Below are 20345 nucleotides of genomic sequence, written 5' to 3'. Positions count from 1 at the left end.
TTTATTCTCTCTTAAAACTTGAAATATTACCTGGAGGTGTTGCTTGTGTTCCTCTAATGAATTAGAGTAGATGATAATATCATCAAAGAACACTCCAGTGAAGGTTCGATGAGGTCTGAACAGCTTCTCCATCAAGCGGTTAAATGTGGCTGGTGCATTAGTCAAGCCAAAAGGCATGACAATGTATTCGTAAAGACCAAATGTAGTACGAAATGCGGTCTTTACAATGTCTTGATCAACTATCCTTATTTGATGATAGCCACTTTTTAGGTCAATCCTACTGAAGTAGGTCGATCCTTGTAGCTTATCAAATAGGTCTTCTACCCGTGGAACGGGAAACCTATTTTTGATAGTGATCCTATTTAGTGCTCTATAGTCGACACACATACGATATGTGCCGTCTTTCTTTTGCACTAATAGCACAGGTGAGCAAAATGGAGATGAGCTAGGCCTAACCATACCCTTCTCAATTAACTCATGCACTTGCCGCATAATCTCCTCTTGTTGAGCTTGAGAAACTCTATAAGGAGGTTTGTTAGGCGGTGAACTTCCTGGAAGAAGTTCAATTGCATGGTCGTCATTACCTCGTTTAGGAGGTAGCTCAGAAGGGATGTCGTCAATAAAGACATCTTGAAACCCCTTGAGAAAATTGGATAACTCTAATTCCTTTTGGTTGCTTTTATTTTCTTTTGCTAAAGCATTAGGTTCATTTTGAGAATCTTTAACAAAAATCATGTACACGGAAATAGAGCTCTTTATTGACTTGTTGAAAGCTGGTGTATGTACAATGGGGATGGTGTTACCCATCTCCCTAGCATCTATATACATGTCCTTTTCCCTGAACTTAAAGGAGATTCTCCTTTCAGGAAATTTAACATGGGCAGCCAGACGGTCAAACCATGGTGCCCCTAGGATTACATCCTCATGCTTGAGAGGAGAGATAAAGAAATCCTCTTTGTCCACATAGCCTTGGACATGAAGCCTCAATTTCTCGATTAAGGGAGTGACTGAAGCTTCTTGCCCCTTGAAGGCACTGTCTGCGGGTAGGATATCTCCCATCTCGTAGGATTGTATGCCTAGCTTGGTGGCTAACTCCATAGATATGAAATTGTGAGTAGAACCAGGGTCAAAGAGAATAAAAGCATCATGTTCTCTTACCTTTCCCCAAGCATGGCATAGAGGAGATCCTTTGTGGTGAGTTTGGTGAATCTCCTCCTCTTGGATTTCAACCAAAGAAGCTCTAGGAGGATCTTGGCGGTTGTTCTTTTGGGGACAAGCGCGGTACGCATGCCCTTGTTCGCCGCACTTGAAACACCGGTTATCTTTACGATAACGCTCAAGCTCTTCAGGAGAGAGTTTATTCTTTCCTTTGTAAACTCCCTTCTCTTTAGCTTTGTTGGAATTGCCCTTAGGAGACTTTTGGACATTGTCCTTCCCCTTAGGCTCATTGGAACCTTTTTTTTCCGGGGGCTTATTATTTCTTTTACCCCCCGTTTGGAAATTGATTCGCGAGGCCACCATAGTATGGTGTATTACCGCCGATATGGTACGTGGCCTTTGGGAGTTGACATACTCCGCCATTTCTTCGGTTAAGCCCGCACAAAATTGTTGCTTTTGCTCTCCAAAATCCAACTTTTTGAAGACAGTGGCTTTGAGTTGTAGGTCCCAAAACTTGTCTACATATTTGTGGATGGATTCATTGGGAGAGAGCTTTAAGCTTCGCCATTCGGTGAGTACTTTGTCTTTGGCATCGGTGGCCAAAAACTGCTTCATAATGGAAGCTCTTAAAGCCTTCCATGTTCGTGGAGCTTCACCGTTGGCTCGTAGGCTAGACCACCATTGTCTGGCGGACTTTTGAAAGTGCATAGCTACATGGCGTAGCTTAGAGGACTCCGTGAAGCCCTCATCTCCAAACGCCGCATCGAATTGCTGGATAAAGGCCAAAACTTTGTCTGTAGCACCGAAGGTGCCATCATAGGTAAGGAAAGAAATGCTCTTCCCTCCCTCTTTGAATTTCTTCAGCTTGGACGACCTCTTCCATGCGGCATAGGATTTCCTATGGCCTCTTCTTTTTGATGGTTCAAAAGTTGCACCATCACTTTCTTCAGAAGATGAAGAATTTGAAGAAGGTGGAGAAGAGGGTGACCTCTTTCTCGCCTTTTTCTTGTCTTGATCTTTGTCGTCTTCACCATAGCTTTCATAAGAGGAAGAGGATGAAGAAGATGGAGAAGAGGGTGTCCTCTTTCTCGCCTTTTTCTTCTCTTGCTTTTTATCATCCCTCTTTGAATTATGACGTGGAGAAGAGTGTGATGGTCTTCTCCGCTTTGGTGGTGATGGAGAGCGTTTAGCCCGCCGTCTTCGTGGAGCCATCTCCGCCGAGGTGGCGGGAGACTCGCTTCTTTCTCGTTCCTTCGGTGGAGGCTCTTGAGTTCTCCTTTGGGAAGGAGATGCATCATCAAGAAGTAATTTCTTGAGCCCTTCATATGGATTCTCTTCTTCTTCCCGAATCGGAGAGAGACCTCTTTTGGTAGTCTCACAAGGAGGCTTCCTAGGTGTTCTCTCGTCATGGTGATGAGCTTGGAGAATCCCGTGAGCACGGAGCTGCCGTTGCACTTCACTTTGGAGAGATGGATTGCCCTTGGCTTGTTGAAGCCTAGAAACAAGATAATTAACAAGCATTGAAGCATCATTAGTAGCTTGCTCATGAGCAAAATCAAAGTTATCAACATTAATTTCACTCTCTTTAATATTGTCAGCCATTCTAACAACTTTTAGGTGTAAACTTTTTAGGTGTACTTTGGCACTTCAAGCCCTAGTTGCTACTCCTCTTTACCCCTTTAGAAAAAGCACTCAAGCTACTGTACCCGCGGCTCGAATACCATTAATTGCAAGGAATAGAAGAGAGGGTCTTTCGACACCAAAATAGCACCGGCTCCTGTCAAGCTTCTAATAGCTCAATAGTGGTTAAGCCGTAGGCAAGCCCCGTAGGACTCCACTATTAAGACCATAGCTCTCGACGGTGATGCCCCGTTAACTGCACAAAGGCAGGCGCACTGCAAGGCTGAAAAATCCCTATTCTACTTACTCACAGGCAATTAATAATACCAACCATTTGTAGCTAGCTTGAGGACCTCCCTTCTTGAGCAAGAAAAGAGAAACCTTGAGCTCTGATACCAATGTAACATTTAATGGCCTAAAATCTTTTATGTAGCGGAAATTAGCATGAACATAGTGAGCATTTCATTAGAGTTGATTCCTAATGAGAATTACAAGAGTGCTTGGGTGGAGAGAGCAACAAAAAGCATAACACCTAGTTAGATAGCATCGACAATACTTTCAAAAGAGAGAGCAATTAAGCTATTGACAACAGTTGAGGACCGGATTTGCTTGGAGCCGGTCCCCCCTCCAAAAGGCTTTGTATTATGGTTTCTCCCATCAAGAGAGACATTGTACAATACAATTCTTTGTGTTCCTTCAAGATGAGCTAGTGCAATGAAGATGGAAGCTTCATACACCAAGCAAAACACTTAATCAAACACAACTTGAATTATCCCCGTTCTCAGACCCAAGACCTCACACACCTTCGAAGATGGTGAGAGCTAGCAGGGTATGAGAGTAGATTGAGAGGAAAAAGAAGTATCTTACGAGAAAGAAGTACATCTCCTCACATAATCACTCATATTAGCATAGCTTAGCTTAGTAATTAGCTTGGTAGAGAAGATGAGCATGCATTGAAGCTTGGCTCTTGGTTGGATTTGCATCCACATGCCAAGAGAGTGTTGATGTAGGCTTCTATCTCACAAGCTTGGAGTAGGTGATGAGCTCTCCATTAAAGCTTGGGAGGAGATAGAGTATTTTCCCTTCACACATGGTCAAGTGTGAGAATGTGAGAGTGAATGCCAAGCAAAAATCAGCCCCCCCTCTCTCTTGGGCGAGCCCTAGCTGCTAAGTTAGGTTGGCTTTTTCCTCATTGGACCTCCCCAGGTCAAGCCAATAGGGATTAAGCAGCATAAGTGATAGCCTTTTGACATGTGTCCCCCTTTCCCCTTTTGTGAGAGCTTTAGGTAATTAAATAATTAAACTAAACTCTCATTGGACCCCTTTGCCTCCTGGCCAATAGGAATCAGGCAAGCCATGGGGCTCCTGAATGCTCATTGGACCCCTTGGGAGACTGCCCAATAGTCTTCTAGGACACTTAATTCTTATTGATTTCTTTTATTAAATGTTTTTTAATTAATTAAACTAGATTTACTCTAGCTTAATTCTCATTGGTCCACTTCAAGGGTCTTCCAATAGGAATTGGGCACACCTTGTGGGCATCTGGCCTAGGGAGCTGACATGTGTCCCTCATTCCCTTTGTGTAAAGGGAGCCTGTGTGTGTGTGTGTGGTTTTCTCTCTCATCCCCTAGCTTTGGGGCTCGCCCCCTCCCATGTAGGGATATGCAAAGACTTTTTGAGCTCACACTAAGCATCCAATTTTCCCTAGGGTTAACCTTTGGACACAACCTTTGAATTTTGGAACCTTAGCATTTTGGAAGTCTTAATGGGCTGAACCTTAGGGTCTTTTTGGCCCATTGTTTCACATGGCTCTTTTGCAGATGGCCCCCCCTTTGGATCCCTATTTTCCCTCCTTTGGATCCCTACTGTGGCCGGTCTGCTAACTTAACCAATATTCTAGCTTTTTCTCCCTTGGCACTTCCCCACATTAAATGATCAGTTTAATATGAGAAAATCATTTAGGAGAATTAGATATTGATTATTATGACAAGAAGACTGTGATACTGATGTTGATGCAGAATGGGCTTTTAGTGCAGAGTGCACTTACAATCCTATTGTCCATGATGCATGCATGTCAGTTACTGCAGATTCAGATGTGTGGTATTTTGACAGTGGTTCTACAGAGCACATTACCTCACATCGTGAATTGTTCACCTCTCTCGAGTCTGTCCCTCATGGGAATTCAGTCACTTGTGCCAACAATGCCTCTTATCCGGTTCAGGGAGTTGGAAAGATTGTGCTTACTACTGCAAATGGCAGTTCTTTCACACTTGTTGATGCACCTTATGTACCTGGAATCAAGAAGAATCTTTTGTCTGTATTTGCACTTGCTAGACTTGGCCTTGTAGTCAAATGTTTGTGGATGACAGATGTAAAGTTCATGATCTCAATTTTGGTGATGAAATTGTTGCATCTGGGCTTTTGTGCCATGGGCTGTGTAAGCTCACTTTGTATGACAAGTGTGGAAAATTTTTTGCAAATACAGTTGCAGATTCAAGGGCTATTTCACATGCAAAACTTTGGCATGCACGTTTTGGTCATCTGAGTTTTGCCATTTTGCTGCGTTTGCAAAAATCTGATATAGTTGCTTCCTTGCCGCCTCTTGAAGCACCTATCAAACATGTTTGTGAAGGCTATATTTTCGGTAAGATGCAGCATTCGAAGTTTCCAAAGGATTGTTCAGCTAGGGCCACATGCAGGTTGCAGCTTGTGCATAGTGATGTTTGTGGGCCCATGCAAACTCCGTCCTTGGGAAATTACCTTTACTTCATGACTTTCACGGATGATCACTCTAGGCATGCATGGGTATTTCCGCTTAAAGCGAAGTCCGAAGTTTTTATGTGCTTCAAACAATTTCTGGCTATGGCTGAAAATGTCTCGAAATGCACTATGGACACCCTCCATTCCGATCGAGGGGGGGAGTATATGTCTCATTAATTTAATGCATTTTTGGCTAGTTGTGGGAGAAAACACCAATGTACAGTGCCTTATACACCTCAACAAAATGGTGTTGCTGAGAGGAAAAACGGGTCACTTATGGAAATGGCACGATGTATGGTCAAAAGTCAAGCTTTGGCGCATTCTTTTTGGCTTTAGGGCATCATGTGTTCCACTTATGTACTAAACAGGTGTCCTACGAAAACTTTTGGTGCCACAAACACAACGCAGAAAATTGGATGATAAGGCTGTAAAATGTATTTTTGTTGGTTGTATCATCCGCAAACAAAGCGTATTCTGGTTTCATGGGATGTAGTGTTTGTAGAAGATTCTATTCAGCCGTTGTTGTCATGTACTAGAGACAGTAATGTAAGCTCACAGAACATTTATGACACTTTGTTCCCCCTTTTTAGTGGTGGTAATACGAATGTAAATTCCAATGAGGCAAATGTACAGCCTATGGGGGTTTCAGAAAATGTTATAGATCAGCCTATTACTGATGCAGATGTACTTGATGAGGAAAGGGGCTATTACAGCCTATGGGGGTTTCAGAAAATGTTATAGATCAGCCTATTACTGATGCAGATGTACTTGATGAGGAAAATGAGTAGGCTAGAGGTATGGCAAAATGGCTGGTGCATACATTGCATGACAGTAAATTGGATGCACCTTTGTCTAGTCGTACTCGTTCAGGCTCTCGCCATGCATTTTATGCATCAGATTGTTATGCTTTGGTTGTGTCTAGCTTACATGATATTGAGGAACCTCTGTCTTTTGATGAAGCGCAAAACTCCGAGAAAATTGGATGACTTCCATACAATCAGAATATGATGCACTTGTAGAAAATGACACATGGACTTTATGTGATTTGCCTCTTGGAAAAAAGGCCATTGGTACAAAGTGGATTTACAAGTTGAAATGCAAGCCGGATGGTGAGAGCGATCGCCATAAGGCTCGACTTGTTGCAAAGGGTTATGCACAGCAAAAAGGCATAGATTATAAAGAGACTTTTGCTCCCACTTGTTGTATGACAACTGTACATTTTCTATGTGCATTGGCAGCTCATTTTGGTTGGGATGTACATCAATCAAACATTGTTACTGCTTTCTTGAATGGTGACATATTTGAGGAAGTTTATGTAACGCAGCCTCGCGGTTTTGTCAAGAAAGGACAAGAGGACAAAGTGTGCACATGTAAGAATGCTTTGTATGGGTTGAAGAAATCTCCTTGTGCTTGGTATGAGAAAGCTGACACTCATTTGGTCAAACAAGGCTTTCGTAACAGTCCAACAGAAAGCACATTGTATGTAAAGCGTGAGGGTGATGTACTTCTCATTGTGGTTCTTTATGTCACTGATTTGCTGACGCTGGACCACATGAGAGACATATTGCTGAATTTAAGGCTGATTTGATTTCTACTTTCAAGATGAAAGATTTGGGACTGTTGCATCATTACTTGGGTATACAGTTTAAGCAGTGTGATGGTGGTATTGCCTTGTGTCAGAAAAGTTACATAGAGACATTGCTATGTAAGTTTGGACTTGAGGATTGCAAACCTATTGCCACTCCCATGGTAACAGGTTTGAAATTGAGTCTTCATGATGTTGGTGATCCTGTCGATTTCACTCTTTACCAAACTAATTTTGGTTGCCTTATTTATGTATGCAACACGAGGTTGGATATTCAGTTTGCAGTCTCACACGTCAGTAGATTTATGCATAGCCCAAGGTCTAAGCATTGGTAGGTTGTCAAGAGGATTTTTCACTACTTGAGTGGCACTTTACATCTTGGCTTGTTTTATCCCAAGGGGGCATCATTGCCACCAGACTTACGTGCTTTTTCAGACTCAGATTGGGTTGGTTGTTTTCACACGCGAGTGTCCACAAGTGGTTTTTGTTTCATGCTTGGCAATTCATGTATATCATGATTGAGCAAGAAGCAATCTACTGTGTGTATGCCCCGGCTATCTATCTTTCCATTGCACACTAAGTAACACACTCTCTATTGTGTGCCTTGAGCTTCCTTCGTCTTCTCCAAGCGGTGTGTGTTTCTCTGCAACCCTAATTCCAACATAAAAATTGGGGAATCCTCTAGAATTAGTACATAGTGATCAATTTGGACCTATTCCACATAAATATCTGGAGGGGCATTATATCTCCTAGCATTCATAGATGACTGTACCAAGAAGGTGTGGGTCTACCTCTTGAAGAGGAAAGACAAAGTCTTCACTATGTTTTTGAAATTCCTTGCAATGGTAGAGAGAGAATCGGGCAAGAAACTAAAGAATTTGTTCATTGACAATAGGGGAGAGTACATCTCTACTCAGTTCAAAAAAAAATTGTAGCAAAAGAGGCACTAGACACTAGATTACTATGTCGTATATACCTACTTAGAATGGTATTGTTGAGTGTATGAATAGGAAAATCCAAGAGAGAGTTACATACATGTTGTCTATGGCAAACTTACCTCCAAAGTTCTGGGGAGAGGCTATTATGATAGTAGTTTACATCATCAATCAATTGCCTCTAGTATGACATTGATCTATAGGATTCCGTAGGAGATGTGGATTGTCAAGAAGCCAAACTATGATACATTTGGGTGGAGGCATTATCATATATCACTAACGATCTATGCAATAAGCTAGACTCCAAATCACACAAATGAATTTTCATTGGATATGGTGCAGATGGAAAAATGGGCCATCATCTCTAGCACCCAAAATGTAGAAAAATCATTCGCAGCTCACAACTTTTCTTAATGAGTCAAAGATGCACAGAATTCATATCAAAGAAGTTGAATATTGCAAGGTCAGATTTGAGGACGTGTCCTCCAATGTGATCAAACAAACAACTCAGTCTACTTGTGACATTCCTACCAAAAGTAGTGCTCCAGAGAGAACAGAGTCTAGCAATCAAGAAAAGAGGAGAGCTATGCAAGTCATTAGGAAGAGAATCGAGTCTAGGAGGGCCTCTTTATTTGGCAATTTAAGGGAGTCAAACCTTTAGTATTAAGAAAGAAATCAAAGAACAACTTTTGAATTCAAACAGGTAAAACGGCTAGTTTATTTGAATTCAAATTTCCCCACAAAATGAAAGTTAAAATCTAGCGGGCAAAAGTATATTATGTAGCATATCTATGGAAAGAGCTCGGCGTGTTGATTCTAGATCTATAATATCCGCTCAAATCAGAGATCATAAGGAGTTATGGAAGTCCAAAAATCATAAATTTGTCCTCCCCCTAAAGTGCATCCTTTGACCACTCTTACACACCCACCATTCTTGCACACATGACATGTATCTATTCATCCAAATGTTTATTACCTCCATAATCTCATGGCAAATAAAGAGGCCCTCCTAGACCCCATCCTCTTCCTAATGCTCTCATTCGTCCAAATGTTAATTACCTCCATAATCTCATGGAAAATAAAGAGGCCCTCCTAGACCCCATCCTCTTCCTAATGCTCTCATGCCCCTGAGCATTTTCAACTAAGTTAGACTATTTGTTGGTCAGTGACTGCGGAGAGCCTACTTGCTACCAAGAGGCTATTTAGATGAGAGATAACATGAAGTGGAAGCACGCAATCGGAGTATAACTCAATGCAATCGGAGTATAACTCAATGATGGCAAATGAGACTTGGAAATTGACTGAGTTTCTAGAGGGCAAACAAGCCTTGCCTTGCAAATGGGTGGATAAGAAGAAACACACAGTAGAAAATCACAAGCATAAGTATAAAGCTAGATTGGTTGCTTAAGGGATTCAAGCAAAAGAAAGGCATATAATTTGATGAGATTTTCTCTTCAATAGTCAAGATGACTACATTGCATCTTGTGCTTGGACTATTAGCATAAGTATAATGCTAGATTGGTTGTTAAGGAATTCAAGTAGAATAAAGGCGTAGACTTTGATGAGATTTTCTCTTTAGAATTCAATACGACTACATTGCATCTTGTGCTTGGAACATACATAGGACACTTGGACCCTGTTGGCCTTCAAGTGGGAGATTGTTGGGATTCAAGCTAACCGGCCAAAGGCCCGTTTTACTGACCCATCATTACTAACTCACTTATTTTTTACTTGAATATAGAATAAGGAGCATCAAAGGATAACTCACTCTCTGTGCTTCACCCACTCCTTGCTCTATCCTCACATAGCATTGCACTCATGCATCCATGCACGCACACTCTTCAGTCGAGGATATTCAATCAAGGATATAGAAACTTGAACAAAATTAATCCCATTCTTGTCATATAAGATTGTAACAATATTATCATTAAGAAGGATCCTTTATCATATCAAGAAGTTGTACAACCAACTATTTTTGTGAGATAGCATCACCAACAATAGCCAATTGATTGACGATATTCTTGAATGATTTGATATGTGTCATCATAAGAGTTCCAATGTTGTACTGTAATTCAGTTAGTTGACTACAAAGATAAAGTGCTTTATGATCAAATATTTCTATATAGCTTGTGAAGTTGGAAAATCATAGACATCAAGCATAAGAGATTCTTAAAGAGCAAATATAATATACCAATGCGTGGCTTTATCACATCGAACCCAATCATTATAGTCGGTGCGCCATTTCTTGAAGATAACTCATTTAGACACATGATTCTTATCTTCATCTTCATGAAGAGGCAACCATGAATTAGTGCAATAACAAAATCTAGGTATGCCATAACATCAAAATATAAATGACTAGCAAAGCACATGACCCTGTGTAGCGATCGACTGGTCCACCCATCCACTTCTCTCTACTATGGACAAAGAGAATTTCACTTTGTAGGGAGCGAGTGAGAACACCTCCAATTTACCTAAGCCATATATAACTTCAGGCTACTTCACCTCCCTCCATAAACCCAGGCTCTAAGAAGATTCCAAATACCAATAGGTGATAGAAAATCAACACCAACCATACCATTTTAGGTGCCACGCCTCTTCGATGCCCAACATCGGGTGTTTAGGCAAAGCCATGGCAAAATCCTCGACGCGTTAGCCGTGTAGGTCGTTCAACCCCCGACACACTAACTGTGTAGACGAGCCTGACAAAAAAGAAGATCTAGGCAGCACCCCCATCCAGCAAAGCCTCAGGCCGGTGACCATTTCATCTAATGCTAAGCGATGTAGGTGATGCTAATCTTATAGTGACGCTGTCATGAGAAACATAACACATGAGTCCAATGAAAATATCATCTTGCATATGCACAAAAAATTCTTTCTAAAGAGTTAGATTGTACACAGTCTCTACCCTTACACGTCTACCATAAACCATCCAGACCACTTCATAATCCAATCCAAGATTATAAATTATAATGGTGAGCACTCCACCCAACTCAAGGTTATGCACATCCAATCCTGCAAAACCACTTTAGCACATAACATAGTTGCACAAAAATTTGTAGTACAACCATAATTTAAAAAATGATCCAAGAGCCACACCGACATCCACCATCAAAATCATAAATATAATCCATGAGCGATCTCAGTCCTTGACCATAAATCATATTCCTTACTGAACCAACCCCCACACTTGGAGTTTGACTATACACACTGCAATCAAACTAATCCAACACATGACCCCTAAAGAATCATTTTTTTATGTGTAAAAGAATTCTGACCAGCAACTAATTATAACTTCATAATCCCATTTTGATAACGTTTAGCCATGCATAAGTGATGGACTATGACTGCACCTCACCCCCTAGTACATAGAGCTAGTTTTGACCTAGAGGGATGGAAAGCAGTATACACATGTACATGAGGCATCCACATCCAACCACGAGGTTCTATACATCATATGACATCATTCCATCAACTCAACCATGATGCAAAACAGTCCCACCGCTTTGGTCAAGCACATGCCATAACTTCACGTATATGCATCGATGATCTAAATCCATTTATCAGCCATTTTAATCATGGTTTTGATTTAACTAAATGAGTTCCTTCATCTGATGATTTTACTTAGTGGTCCTCCAAGGAGCCTGGGGTCCAAAATATTGACTGTGTAGTGGGTAGCAAGTTGTATTTTAACCATAACTCTTTGCTCGTGCGAAATTTTCACATGACACGAAATAGAGAAAATATTCTAAATGATTTTTTAATCTGTGGTCCAAAGGGTTTGACCTGATTCATAGCGATTTGGGAGATATGACTAAAATAGTGTTTCTATCGTCTACATGACCTGAAATGAAAAGCGATTTTTTATGCACCTCCGTGACCATAAACACATTGTATGCATATATCAGCATGCTAAACATGATGAAACAAGCACGGAGCATCATTGTACACATCCAGAAAGCCCAAAGGGTTTGACCTGATTCATAGCGATTTGGGAGATACGACTAAAATAGTGTTTCTATTGTCTACATGACCTGAAATGAAAAGCGATTTTTTATGCACCTCCGTGACCATAAACACATTGTATGCATAAATCAGCATGCTAAACATGATGAAACAAGCACGGAGCATCATTGTACACATCCAGAAAGCCCATACATGCCCTTATATATGAAAAAGCAACCATCGAGAGGGTAGTTACTCATAAACGAAGTAGAGAAAGAAAGAGATGATGGCTATGGAGTTTAGAGCTTCTTATCGTGCTTTAGAAGTGATTATCGGCTATCGAATGGCTTCTTGCTTTGCTGCAAGAGAGCAGTGATGAGAGCTACGTGGAGGATTTCACCACAAAGTCGATGAAGAGCGCGTACACCATAAAAAGAGAAGAGAGATTATAAGCAAGTAGAGAGAGAGTGCTCTTCTTCTTTCCGTGAACGAGAGAGATGATCTTATGGAGATGGTGATGGAGAGCTTGCACCACTTTGTATAATACATACGTATAATCGTGCGATAATAGACGCAATTGTTGGCACTGGAGAGCTTGCACCACTTTGTATAATACATGCATATAATCGTGCGATAATAGATGCAATTGTTGCCCAAGGTAGTAGGTAGCGATCCCTCCCAGATTAGTTGCCAGCTTTTGGAAAAAGACTTCAGTCTTTTCTAAAAACAAGGATTTGCTTTTGGTGGTCCACTCTCACCCCTTCCTCTTCATTTTTTAATGTAGATTGATTAATTGGAATAGTATCCCAATAACTATTGAGACCATAACTGAGTTTTATTGCAGTGTGATACCCTTTGCAAAACCTTAGCACAATGCTTTGGAAGTATCAGCAACCTACTCCCAAAACCTGCTAGATTTAGACAATTTGTGGAAAGTTAGAAGTTCATTCTAAGGCTTTTCAGACTTCATACTTGGAGTGTAAAGAGTTATTCTAATGACTAAACTTAGCGTACCTACCTGCTATTTTTAAACTCCTTTAATTGCTCTACGTCATCTCCTTTGTCATGTACCTTTGATCAAGGCTGCTTAGGATATATATTTATCCTTCCTTGGCATGTACCTATGATTGAGATAACTAGACAACAACTACTCTTTATCTTTTATGGATGTCTCCTCTTTTGGCCCCATGCCTTTGACCGGTTGGTCCATAAGCACTTAAATCAACTTCACTTGTTCTCTTTTATTTTTCCTTGACTTAAATGGCCAAATTAAGATGGAAAACACTTTTAGGATATTAGAAATTAATTTTTATGGCATTCATAATTTTTATGAGGTTAACCAATGAGAAGATCCAACAACTCGAGGGCTTCTTGCAATTTCACGTATCTATGTTATATGCTATGGTTTAAATGTCAAACAAGCACAAGATAAATATCAAAAGTATGCTAATGAAAAGCGAACATTGGTTACTTATGAAGAAGGTGAGCAAGTGTTTCTACTTGTATTGGAACATTCCAAAAGTCTCAAGACTGGCCCAATTCCAAAGTTAACTCCTCTTTACTTGGTCCATTTTAGGTCATAAAACGTATGAGAAAAAATTCCTATAAGTTGGATTTACCATCCTCTTCAAGTATGCATTTAATGTTCCATGTTATCGTTCAAAAAACTGACTCGTCTCATTGATGACAATGTTGTGGACATAGATGTTTTGGTTGACTCTATCAAACCACCAAGTTTGTCCCAAGAGCCAAAATATGTATTAAGGACTCTCATGTTTTATGTACAAGGCATCATGAACGCCATCGAGTTTTGGTTAAATGGAAGACAAACTTGATGAGGGTTCCACTTCAGAGAACATTAGTGTGATTAGGCAACCATAATTTTTAAAAATAAACCTTTTAAAGTGAAGTGTAAGAGAGTAGGAAATGAAAAGCCTTATGAAAATGAAAAGTCAAAAGATATTTTACTCTCAGTATAGAGAGTTGGTTTATATGTAATTTTTCTTCTTTTTCCTTCCCCCAGAATCAGCTCCCAAAAGATAATGTTTCCATGTGCAATATGCATGCACAATGGCCATAAACTCCTTGTCATAAACTGGATATCGTATAAGCTTCTTGTTAGAATTTTCACCATGTAGGTAATGAAAGAAAAATGAAACCATTAGGAGATACATAATTTAATACATAAACCGTTATTGTTATTAAGACATGAATTCTCACTTTTGTTTTTGAGGACCAAAAATATTCTCCAAGGGGGGAGAAATGTGAGGACAAAGATCCTGGCAAGGGGCAATGAAGCCACGTGGCATAGTAAACGGTCCTATTGAAGCTAAGAGTCTATAAGAGAGGTTGGGAAAAGGCAAGCCATACCCTATGTGCGCTCAGCGTCTCTGCTTTATTGACAAAAAATAAAATACTAATGAACACTAAGCTGGTATAGCTTATTTATTGAACTCTGCAACCTTTTTCTTAACTTCAAGAATTCCAATCTACACAAATAACAATCTCACAATTAGTTAACCATTAGGAGATACATAATTTAATACATAAACCATTATTGTTATTAAGAAATGAATTCTCACTTTTGTTTTCGAGGACCAAAACTATTCTCCAAGGGGGGCGAAATGTGAGGACAAAGATCCTGGGGGAGGGGCAATGAACCCACATGGCATGGCAAATGGTCTTATTGTAGCTAAGAGTCTATAAGAGAGGTTGGGCAAAAGCAAGCCATACCCTATGTGCGCTCACCATCTTTGCTTTATTGACAAAAAATAAAATACTAATGAACACTAAGCTGTTATAGATTATTTATTAAACTTTGCAACTTTTTTCTTAACTTGAAGAATTCCAATCTACACAAATAACAATCTCACAATTAGTTAACCACTAAATTATCAAGACATCAATAGTGTAATTAACCATTGCAAAGCCCAATTATCCCCTATACATGATGATGCTAACCAAATGAAACACGGAGGTTAGGGAGGTCACGGAGGATGGACAACGTTATAAAAGTTCATGTGTGTAGGTGCTTGACATAATCCCTCTTGGAAGAAACCTCATGAGGTCCTAGGAAATATTTGAGGTAAATGAGCATTTTTTCTTATATATTGGGGTGCATCTCAGCCATTAGTTTTGACACTAATGCTTCTTCATTATATTCAACTGTGACTATGCCAAAGAGTGTATTTTTTCACCATTGCAACTTGGGTTATTGAGGAGAGCTCTTAGCATGTAGTAAAGCTTGAAGTTGTCTAGCTTTGTGTCGATGGTTAGTGTAAAAGGTTGTCTAGCACCACACTCCATGTCTTTGACATGCACTTCAATTCCCATGGTGGAGTTAAAGAGGCCTTCAACCTTCTTCTTCATGTCAATTTTCCTTCTAGGGATGCAAACTCGAATCTCTTGGAGAGCAGCTACTACTGTGTCAATTTGGTTTTGAGCTTCTACACCTTCTAAGATCTTTGAATCCCAACCTTCTAACTACTTTTGGTTTGACATATTGCGGAACCTTTAACGAGGTTATCATCCCATTCTCCTCACTCCACTACTACTCCCCAATTTCTCAAAGTAGTCTCACATAGATGGTTCCTTACCACTAAAGCTCACGACTACCAAAGCTATGGCAATCTACATTGGAATAGTACTCTCTTAACACCAAAGTGACCGTAGAGCTTATTAGCAATTGCTCAATTGGTTGCACAGGGTCAGTGTCATCAAGCAATTGGGTTGGCCACAACAACGTGCCAGAGGGAAGAAACAAGGTGATTGAGAGAGAGAGAGAGAGAGAGAGAGAGAGAGAGAGAGAATAAACATTTGTGTAAAAACCAGTACAATGCCAAAAAAGCTAAGAGGATTTGATTTTTTCCTTGGTACATTGAATTCATTCAGCTGATCAATGCACAGAAGCAACGCTGTTAACCACATTGTGACATGATCTACAATTCGAGCGTAGTAAATGTAACTTCCTACGGCCACATATAGTCATGGCCTTGAACCAGGATCAAGATCCATATGTTCACATAGTTCATGAACAAAGCAAAATGTGCAGAATTATTACGACTAGTTATCGATCAAAGCTAAATGGACGCTTGTAGAGCCAGCATTTGTTGAACTTGTCATAAATAACAAAGGATGAGGAAGGTGGCTTTATGAGGCACAAGTCCGAACTTGGAACTATCAAGTAGCAAGCAAGTAAGAAATTGGCCACACAAGGTATAAAACAATCTACACCATTAGAGAACCATCATTTGGCACCCCAACAGCCCGAAGTTACAAGTAGATTTTAATGAGCTCTCAAATCCTTGTGAGATCCAAAGGACCTACTTCACTTTCACTTTCTCTTCTTTGTCATAAATGTAAAAGCTGTGTACTGAAATGTTGATTTGTACCAATGTTTGCTCATGTTCATATGTATGTATGTATATTTGAACCAATCCTAAAGCATAAGTTGCTTAGAGCATTGACTGCTTGATTTACCGTCGCAAGTTGGTGCTCACACTAGCATACACATGATCAAATAATTTTGTTGAGTCCATTGCTTGCTGATCATCAAAAGCAGGATTTCACAATCTCAAGCAACCAACCTTTTTTTTTTTCTTTATCGAAAAACTGGGATCAATCTATTCATTGTTTGTCAAGCCTCAGTTGGTAATCAGAGAGTCCACGGCGCTCAAGCAACCAGAGGTTCATCGTAGTTAGAATGGTGAAAGTATAGAGGTTGATGTGAAGGGTTATTGCAAGCATTCAACTTCATCGTCCCCGCATATCACAACATTGTAAGCATGTGCAGAAGCTTGCAATTCCCCAATCGTATATGACACGATCAGCCACACGCAAAACTGTAAGGGAATAGTGCTGGCCATGTTTGCTTGGGGCGATTTATCGCCAAGGCAAACCTTACTACAAATATGGTTAAAAGATACCATTATAATTATACACAAGTATTGAGTTAACTTAGCCCCAGGGGGTTTCCTTCCAGCCCATGGAGAAATCATACCCAGAAATTTGAGCTACCTAGTCTATGAGAAAAATGATGTTCCTCTTTGGAGATCTGAGACGTACACAAGGGCAGACACTCGATTTTGCAAAAAGCATATATAAATATAGGAAGGGACATTCAGTCCTCAAAACCCTAGAATGAGATGTGTGTCACTGTGAAAGCGTTTTGGATTTGTACAAGAGGGACGGTGTGTTTTTGTTAATAAAGCTGTATGTGTGAGGCACCAAGGGCTGTGGGTGCATGTATGGCAAGCTATCATACAAAAGTACCTTTGAAAAGAGAGTTTGTGCGTGATCCGCATGCGCATTTCATGCGGCCTTTGCGCAGAGGCTTTTTGGGATACAAGATGAATCTTCCTCAGATCTCGCCTGACTCTCAAGGCATGCTACCATCATATCATTTTGCTGGGGTGACACCCTATAATCCATTAAGTGGCTTCTATTTTGTAGACTTCGCCTCCTTACAGCTTCGCGCCTGTAATCAAGATCAGCCATTCTGCAAACATCAAACTTAACATTGTCAGGCCACTTGAAGGCTGCAGGGACACACGTCTTTTGATTGCACATAATAAGTTCATCCACGGTCCATCGAAATGAGAACTAAGAATTGAGGATGGTGTTATTAGACTTGTGCACGCATGGTTCTTACCAAGTGGCATTGCCAACCAGATTTCCCTGCTAATGATACAAAGGCAAAGATCCCATCTTGTAGAGCCTGAGTGGAAGTCAAGAAAAGGGACAAAAGACTGAGCGATAGACCTCACCTACCTAAACATATATGTTGCAGCTTTTGCAACCATTAGTGTCTCAGTGTGGACACGCTATTGCATGACTAACACATAGCCCTTGCCACATGCTTTCGAAACATGATGGTATTCCTCTATGGTAAGCTGAAAGTAGCTGAATGAACTTGACCTGGTCGACACATACCCCTTGCCTTATAAATGTGACTCACAGATGTTTCCTTAAACATGGCTCTTGTAATGGAACCACAACACCAGCAACACGTAGAAACGATATGTTGGACATAGCTAACACATTATCCTAGTGACACAAATGCAACTAGCTTGAACCAGGCTCTCATTATAGATGCAATGCTTGGACACTTAACCCAAAGAACGCCCTGTAATGGACTACGACAAGGCTGTTACCGGCTTCGATACTCAACTGTAGAGCACCATAACACAAGCTTACTTCCAAGAAGATGGGCAGCCCTATTAATTATCCATGGCATCAATGTTGACTCTAACAAGACTAGACCAGCTTGATGACAAATTTTGCAGAATCATAAAAGAAAATGCCTTCAACTCCAAGAACAATCACACAAGCAATTCCTTGAGAGTCAAAGCTTACTGTTGTGCAAGCGCGAGCCTTGGCCAAGTGGCCGTTGAATTGGGAAACAGCTCAGAGTTCCTTTCTTCATGAGCATCACCATGGTCACTGCAAAATTAGCATGCCAATGTTCTTTGGGCAGGCGTAAAAGCATCCAGAAAAACAAAATACAAAGCTAGTTGATGGACAAGAAATTGCACACTCTGCAACTTACCGGACAATGTTCGAAGAAGGTGTGCTCGCTTCACAATCGGATCCCATGCTTTCCCCGTCGCGCACGCGTGCACATGCAGGGGATGTGCGAGGACGAGGCTGCACGTGAGATCGGACTCGTCGGGACAGAGGACGTTGACTCTGCATCACCCAAGTGTGGAAATCTGTCACATGATTAGTAGCAGTAGGAAAATATGAAAACGGCAAAGCTTCAATCTCAAGCATGTGTAGAATGTATTTGCGTGTGTATAGGGTGAACTCGGAACTCTTTAACACAATGGAAGCACTTTCATCGAGCATCTGAGTAAAAGATCTCTGTGTGTGATCAAGCCTCTCTCTCCCCCCTCTCTCTAACACAAACACACGTACAAACGAGTGAAGATCGCGCACCTGCGGATACATTTGGATACCGGAGAGGCAAATTGGAAGGCCACTACAGCTTGTCATGATGATAGAGAGCAGCGATCTGATGATCTGAGCTTCAGAGGGAGAGCCGCAGAGAAGCGTAGATCTGCAGGAAGAAGCGCGTTTTGAAGAGCGCGGAAGATGCAAGCGCACTATAAAAGAAACAGAAGATTCCGGCTCGGAGGAAAAAGGGAGAAAAGCAGTCAGGGCAGAGGAAACGAATGGGGAACGTGGGCTTGAAAGAGGAGACGTGGGCTGTGTGTGTGTAGGCTATGTGTGTCTGTTGTGTGTGTGCAACGAAATGAGCGCCAAAACTAAAAACAAAGGAAGTGCCAACTTCAAGCACCGTTTCTATGTATGAGCGGATTTGAACCCACAACGTTTGCATGCAAGGCCTTCTTCCATACAACTTGTCATGAGCTAGTGGGTTGAGATTAGGCATTGCGAGTCGGGGATCTTCAGCGTGAGATCAAGCCGGTGAACTATAGGTGAAGCGAGGGTAAAACATAGTTCCTCCATAAACACTAGTGTGACAAGGATGCAAATGGAGCTCGCAAGTCTCTCTCTCTCTCTCTCTCTCTCTCTCTCTCTCTCTCTCTCTCTCTCTGGATAGCTTCCTACGACGTTAAATTTCTCTTCTTCTTCTTCTTCTTCTGTGTGTGTGTGTGTGTGCGCGCGTGCCCTTGTATAATTACGTGAAAATTACCAGCCTCTTGAATCTTTGAAAATACCCCTCAAGTTTCAAATGTCCCAGAAAACCCCGCCTATTTGGCAATCATTTGTGGCCTCATTGGTGGAGAAGTTTTGTATAAGATTTGCGATATATTTTGGGTATTTCCACAAATTTCAAAATTATTTTCATAATTTTCCCTCGAAAATTTTGTTTATTTATTGGCACTGCCTTACGGGAGAAAGGTTGTGTTACTATGGATCTTTTTTGAGCTCGTGTATCATGATCGTTTTTGTCTAGGTATATATGGAACAACAGCAAGATCTCTCTCTCTCTCTCTCTCTCTCTCTCTCTCTCTCTAACACATTTGGACCCACACATTATACTAATTGAGCTACCTCTTATTTTGGCAAGGCATTAGCCTAGGTGTTTTAAGTAACCACTGGAAGAAAGGGGTAATGGTTAGATAATAGCTATGTGAAATTTGGTATGACTTTATTCACACAAAAACATATAAAGGACATAGGGTTACAAAAAGAAATTCAGCCAAAAGTAGCTAAATTTTCCAACACCTAAATAATAGGCCTCAAATATGGGAATAGGGAACAATACCCCCCTTGCATGTGAGTGCCTCTTTTACGATATATGTCTTAACCCTTAAAAACAAGGGCCATTAGCATGTTGGTGTATTTACCCCCCCTCTCTCTCTCTCTCTCTCTCT

The 20345-nt window shown here is 40.8% G+C and overlaps 1 protein-coding gene across 1 annotated transcript; it reads right to left on the bottom strand.

Moving 5' to 3' along the window:
* Positions 1–17064: 17064 nt before the first annotated feature.
* On the bottom strand, positions 17065–19197 carry LOC147424722 (uncharacterized). Its single transcript, XM_086500689.1, has 4 exons — positions 18940–19197; positions 18551–18690; positions 18358–18444; positions 17065–17500 (listed from the first exon to the last, which is right to left on the bottom strand). The coding sequence occupies exons 1-4, from the start codon at positions 18994–18996 to the stop codon at positions 17314–17316; spliced, it is 471 nt and encodes a 156-aa protein (XP_086356815.1). The 5' UTR covers positions 18997–19197; the 3' UTR covers positions 17065–17313.
* Between the last annotated feature and the right edge of the window lie 1148 nt (positions 19198–20345).

Source organism: Adiantum capillus-veneris, chromosome 25 (assembly GCF_014529385.1).
Source record: "Adiantum capillus-veneris isolate H3 chromosome 25, ASM1452938v2, whole genome shotgun sequence".
Taxonomy (NCBI): domain Eukaryota; kingdom Viridiplantae; phylum Streptophyta; class Polypodiopsida; order Polypodiales; family Pteridaceae; genus Adiantum; species Adiantum capillus-veneris.
Note: the sequence above shows the minus strand (reverse complement) of the source record. Positions and strands in the feature narration are given on the sequence as shown.

What these genes read in the sequence shown, in the direction of transcription:
- LOC147424722 (XM_086500689.1), bottom strand. Translation starts at nt 18,996, where the DNA reads ATGACAAGCTGTAGTGGCCTTCCAATTTGCCTCTCCGGTATCCAAATG. An exon ending in CCTTCTTCGAACATTGTCCG is followed by an intron (nt 18,445 to 18,550) that starts GTAAGTTGCAGA and finishes CTAATTTTGCAG; the next exon opens with TGACCATGGTGATGCTCATG. An exon ending in AGGCTCGCGCTTGCACAACA is followed by an intron (nt 17,501 to 18,357) that starts GTAAGCTTTGAC and finishes TGATGTTTGCAG; the next exon opens with AATGGCTGATCTTGATTACA.